The 5,868-nt window shown below is 36.7% G+C and overlaps 1 protein-coding gene and 1 long non-coding RNA gene across 3 annotated transcripts; both read left to right on the top strand.

Annotated features, from left to right (window-relative positions):
• Positions 1 to 1,373: 1,373 nt before the first annotated feature.
• On the top strand, positions 1,374 to 4,357 carry LOC111829523. 2 transcript variants are annotated; one of them, XR_002832915.1, is made up of 5 exons: positions 1,374 to 1,548; positions 1,934 to 2,020; positions 2,195 to 2,288; positions 2,384 to 2,442; positions 4,140 to 4,357. It is a non-coding gene; the product is annotated as an uncharacterized LOC111829523 (long non-coding RNA). The 2 variants fall into 2 exon arrangements; XR_002832914.1 differs by having other exon boundaries at positions 1,377 to 1,548; positions 2,387 to 2,442.
• Positions 4,358 to 4,742: 385 nt separating this feature from the next.
• On the top strand, positions 4,743 to 5,620 carry LOC111829530 (putative nuclease HARBI1). The gene is made up of 2 exons (XM_023778750.1): positions 4,743 to 4,785; positions 4,851 to 5,620. Exons 1-2 carry the CDS (start codon positions 4,743 to 4,745, stop codon positions 5,618 to 5,620), a joined length of 813 nt encoding a protein of 270 aa, XP_023634518.1.
• The last annotated feature ends 248 nt before the right edge of the window (positions 5,621 to 5,868 follow it).

The raw sequence follows: 5,868 nt of genomic DNA, 5'->3' as shown, positions 1-5,868 counted from the left end.
TTATTTGATAGCTGGACATAACATAAATAAAACTTCTTTTAGGAGCTTTAAACAAAATCAATCATTGAAAGTTCTCTGGAACTGCATACTAAAGAAAACAATCAAAGAAAGTTACATACATACATACTTCTAATCAGTTTTTTCGTCTGGAAATTCAATCAAAAATTACTGAGAATAGATATTGTTAGAGTTATATGTTTGTATATAACCGTTACATGTCTTTACACATTTCTGGGTATATTAGTCTTTCTATTATCTATATGCTTAGGGTTATCATTTGTATATATACTAAGCCTCCTTGGCTAATGATCAATAACAGAGAATTCCTTTTATACGCCGCTATGGTTCTCTGACATGGTATCAAAGCCATAAGCCAAAATTATACAAAACTTTTTGGTTTATTTCGATCCTTGATCTTGTTTTCATTTTTTTCTTCTTCTCTCTAGATCTTCTCTGCAAATCGTTTTGTTTTGTATCATGAGTGAAGAGATGGCAATGGCTAGAGTTCAAAATAAGACACGTCGTACAATAGATCCGTATGATTTGTCTTCAAGAGACAATCGTAGTAATGTTATCTCTCAGCCTCTTCTTCGTGGACCTAATTATGCTGAGTGGTCTACCAACATTCGTCTTGCTCTCATGGCGAGGAAGAAATTCGGCTTTGTGGATGGGACAATTCCAGAACCTTCTCCCGATTCAGCGGATCTTGAAGATTGGGGCGCAAACAATGCCATGGTGATTTCTTGGCTGAAGTTGACGATCGATGAGAATCTCAGGACGACTCTCTCCAATCATGAGGATGCTCATGATCTCTGGAAACATATTAAACAACGTTTTTCAGTCCAAAATGGCCAACGTGTTCAAAGGCTTAAAGCTGAACTCGCTAATTGTAGTCAAAAGGGACTTACGATGCAAGATTATTATGGCAAGTTGACTCAGTTATGGAGGAGTTTGTCTGAGAGAGAATTCCTTTTATACGCCGCTATGGTTCTCTGACAGATATGAGATAATCAGTTCACGTGTCAATCAAACAAAAAAAAAAATTGTAAGCCTTACGAAACCTGAGATGTTAACAAAGAAATATATCTGATATAAAGAGTAAAAGGTCTCCCAAATATAAGAAGGTTTAGATTAGGAAGACGTAAGAGCAAGCTTATCGGGCATATCTTAGTGGATCTTAGGGTTTAATTTGGTTTTAATTAAATCATAAATACAGAAAACTTAGGAAAAAAAGATCGAAAATCAGCCAAAAGAAGCGGACACCGTCGGTTTATTGGTTATAGTAGTAAATATATAAGCTAAAAAAAATCATTTATCATAATTTTCTTCTTTTCTCTCTCTCTCTCTCGAAAGAACGATATCGGCGATTCGTTCGATTCGGTATAAATCGGCTGGACTCAACCATCTCCGGCCGTCGTCCCGGGGCCTTCAGTTGTTCTTCTCGTCGGTGTTGGAAACAGAAATCGGGAAAGGAGATCCAAATCGGTTTCAAAATCAGGTCGATTTGTTTGAAATCAGAGCTTGGGGAGAAGCAATCGAGAGTAGAAGGTATGTATTTCTTCAGATTTGTTGAATTGAAACGATAGAGAGAATTTACAAATTAGGGTTTTCGGATTTGGGAAATTAGGGTTTCGGGATTTGGGGATTTTGAGTAAATCGTTTATAAATCTACAATTAGGGTAATTTTTAACATGGTGGAGTGTTTGGCTGTATTGTAAGTCTCTATTTTTTGAGAAACAAAGCTTGGTTAAACCTGATTGTTATAATTCTTTGGTGTGATTCATTTTTTGATTATGACTCTGTTGGCTCTTAATAGTAGTGCTGAGTTTGAATTGTTATTGGTTGAATGTTAGGTATAGATTAGGTTTCAAATTTAAAATACTTCTGTTTGTCTTTTGAAATTGATTGATTCTCCACTGTTTTATGCGAGGAGTGGTTCTGAGTTGGATTGGTTCTGCTACATATGGGGATTGAGAGAGGAGCAGACAGTGTAAGAAGATCCGGCCATAGATTGAATCCGGTAAGTCATCAGATCAAATATTTGTATACTCAGACTTGAGTTGGATTGTATTCTTGAAGATTTGAATCGTTTTTGGTTAAATGTGATTAATATAGTGTAGATGTTTAAGTTTGAAATGTTATTTGAGTATTATTGGCTTTTGAATTTCATTGTTTGATATTTGTTTAATGCAAGGTCTGGGGATGCCAAGGCTGTATCAAATGCTTTGACTACATATGAGGATTGAGGTAGGAGAAGAGAAGTCAGAGGAGGCCAGTGAATGAATGGGGTAAGTGTTCACTTCCAATCTTTTTGGATATTTAATATTCTATTGTTATTTGTACTTTATGTTTAAATTTGATGATGTTGTTCTCTGTTTGATAGCAGGAGTGGTTATCTACTATGATAAGAGAAGAGAAGTCAGAGTAGAGCCTTGAATCCTGGTAAGTAAATTATCAAACATCACTTGTGTAACATTAGGTGAGACTTGAGTGATTGGTGGTAGGATAGTACAAGATGATAAATGCATGATTCTGTGTTATGTGTTTACAGTTGTATATTTATAGGTGATAGGGAAGTAGTATATGTTTGTGATAAATGCATTTAATGGAATCCACAACTGTAAACAACACTAAGTTTTTTATAAACACAAACACTTAAAACACTTAAAACACAAACTCGATTCTCTTTCAATAAATAAGAACACTCAAACACTTAAAACTTAAAACACATAAACACACAAACCCTTTTCTCTTCAACCTTCTCAACCCGATTCTCTCCAACTCTTCTCAACCCGATTCTCTTCAACCTTCTCAACCCGATTCTCTTGATGAATCCATATGCCAACTCTCTTGGCTTCATGGACCTTCTAACCAGCCAAAATGATTCCCCTAGCCTTCAACAGCCGAGTAGTTATGACTCTCCATCACCAAGTATTAGACTTGGTGAAACTGAAGAAGTTGTCTTCACAACTCAATGGTCTCAGCCAGCTTGTGAAGGTGATAACCTCACTACTAAGGGTGCACCAAGAAAGAGGAATGCATGGACTGTCAAAGAGGATACAGTCTTAATCTCTGCATGTCTTAACACAAGCAAAGACTGTATTGTTGGACATGAGCAAAGAGGGACAGCCTTCTGGAAGAGGATTGCAGCATATGTTGCTGCAAGTCCCAATATGGTGGGTTTCAAGCATAGAGAGCCAGATCACTTTAAGAAAAGGTGGGCTAAGATAAATGAGTCTGTATGTAAGTTTGTTGGATCTCATCTGGCTGCATCAAGTCAGATGGGAAGTTGAATGAATGATGATGATCTTATTAAGCGAGCTCACCTCATCTATGAGAGTGATTACAAGAAGAATTTCACCATGGAGCATGGATGGAGAGAATTGAGATATGATCAGAAGTGGTGTGCTATGGTAGCTACTAAAGGAGATGAAAAGAACAAAAGAAGGAAGATTGACTCATCTTCTATGGTTTCAAATGAAGATCAATCAGACACTCAAGCTGAAGGAGACTCTCAAGCTGAAGGAGAATCTCATGGTTCTCAAGCAAGACCAGCTGGAGTGAAAGCAGCCAAGGCTGCTGCCAAGGCTAGTGGCAAGAAGACAACTTCAGTCACTGCTAAAGGAGGAGTGGAGAGAATGGAAAGAATGAAGACAATGTGGGAGCTAAAGGAAAAAGACTTTGCCTTGAAGCAACAAAAGCATGATTTGAATGATAAATTGTCAAACAAGAAATTGCTTGACATTTTACTAGCTAAATCTCTTCCTCTTTCTCAGTAAGAGGAAGAGCTTAAAACAAAGCTAATCAAAGAGATTTTCTTTTGAATCTCTACTTTATGTAATTGCTTTGAATCTCTGTTTATGTTTGTGTCATGTGGTGTGTAATGTGTCTGTGTAATGGGTCTGTTTAATGGGTCTGTGTAAGGTGTCTATGTAATAGGTCTGTGTAAGGTGTCTGTGTAATGGGTCTGTGTAATGGGCCTGTGTAATGTGTTGAATCAATGGAAGTTTTTGTTTGTGTAATGTGTATGTGTAATGGGTCTGTGTAATGGGCATGTGTCATGTGTTGTGTTATCGTAGGACAACAAAGAAGATATCTTCTGTGTTCTATTGACTTTTCATTTGTGCTTATGTATGTAGGACCATTCACGGGTGTTGTTTTAGAAGAAGAAAACAACAAGTATGCATTGGCAGATGATGGTGGTGATAAGACCATTTTCTTGTGATATTAGTAACACAAATTTCTATTTTCACTACGATCGGTTATTATCTTTCACTTTCTCTTCACACCAATTTCTATTTTTCTACGAACAACACCACTTTCTTATTTTGCTACCAACAACTCTTTCTTATTTTTCCACCAACAACAACTCTTTCTTATTTTTCTACCAACACGACCTTCTTATTTTTCCACCATCAACAAATCTTTCTCAAACATCAAACCAAATAAATATCCCACAATGGCATCATCATCTCATCATGAATTTTCACAACTATTGGATGAAGAATTCGATAATATTTTCCAAGAAGAATTTGATAATTCTTTGAACTCTTTGGAGGAGCATCAACAACCAAGAAAACCGAGAAAAAAAAGAGTCCATATAGAAAGATATCGTCAAGAAGGACACATAAGGTTAGGGAACGATTATTTTGGAGAAAATGCAATCTTCCCGCCTAATCTATTCCGACGTTGTTTTAGAATGAATAGGCATTTATTCATGCGTATCGTGGATCGATTAACCAATGAAATTCCTTTCTTTCCACAAAGAAGAGATGCGACCGGAAGGTTAGGATTATCTCCACTACAAAAGTGTACATGAGCAATTTGCATGCTTGCGTATGGTTGTGCAGCTGATACGGTTGACGAATACCTCCAGATTGGTGGAACCACTTCCATGAAATGCATGCAACATTTTGTTGACGGTATTATATTTTGCTTTGGAGATGAGTACCTAAGAAAATCAACCGCTGAAGATCTTCAAAGGCTACTCATTATTGGAGAGATAAGTGGATTTCCCGGGATGATGGGAAGCATCGATTGTATGCATTGGGAGTGGAAGAATTGCCCAACCGCTTGGAAAGGTCAATATACACGAGCCTCGGGAAAACCAACGATCGTTTTAGAGGCTGTAGCTTCACAAGATCTTTGGATATGGCACCCCTTTTTTGGACCTCCAGGTACTTTAAATGATATCAATATTCTTGATCGCTCTCCTGTTTTTGATGACATCTTACAAGGACGAGCACCAAAATGCAAGTATGTAGTCAACGGAAACCAGTATAGTTTGGGTTACTATCTGATAGATGAAATGTATCCAAAATGGGCTACATTTATCCAATCGATCCGACTTCCACAAGGTGATAAACCTTCTTTATTTGCTGAAAAGCAAGAAGTTTGCCGTAAATATGTAGAGCGTGGTTTTGGAATTTTGCAAGCTCGATTTGCCATTGTCAAAAATCCGGCTCTTATTTGGGATAAGGAAAGAATTGGAAAAATTATGCGGGCATGCATAATACTTCACAATATGATAGTAGAAGATGAACGAGATATGTATACTCAGTTTGATGTCACTGAATTCGAACAACCAGAAACTTCCGGAAGAACAAGAGTGGATTTCTAGTATGAAACAGATATGCCTTCAAATCTGGTCGATATGATGACCGATAGAACTCGACTTCGGGATCGAAATATGCATGAAAAATTGAAGAACGATTTGGTCGAGCATATTTGGAGAAAATTTTCTCGCAATCAAGTTTAAAATTATTGTAACTTATCTTATAATTTCTATCTTTTTTATGTTTTCAAATTCTAAATTTGCAATAAATATAAGATTTTCTTAAATTACAAATTATAAATTTATTTAATTAA

This window comes from Capsella rubella, unplaced genomic scaffold, assembly GCF_000375325.1.
Source record: "Capsella rubella cultivar Monte Gargano unplaced genomic scaffold, Caprub1_0 scaffold_10, whole genome shotgun sequence".
Lineage (NCBI taxonomy): Eukaryota > Viridiplantae > Streptophyta > Magnoliopsida > Brassicales > Brassicaceae > Capsella > Capsella rubella.
Note: the sequence above shows the minus strand (reverse complement) of the source record. Positions and strands in the feature narration are given on the sequence as shown.

What these genes read in the sequence shown, in the direction of transcription:
- LOC111829530 (XM_023778750.1), top strand. Translation starts at nt 4,743, where the DNA reads ATGAAATTCCTTTCTTTCCACAAAGAAGAGATGCGACCGGAAG. An exon ending in AGAAGAGATGCGACCGGAAG is followed by an intron (nt 4,786 to 4,850) that starts GTTAGGATTATC and finishes ATGGTTGTGCAG; the next exon opens with CTGATACGGTTGACGAATAC.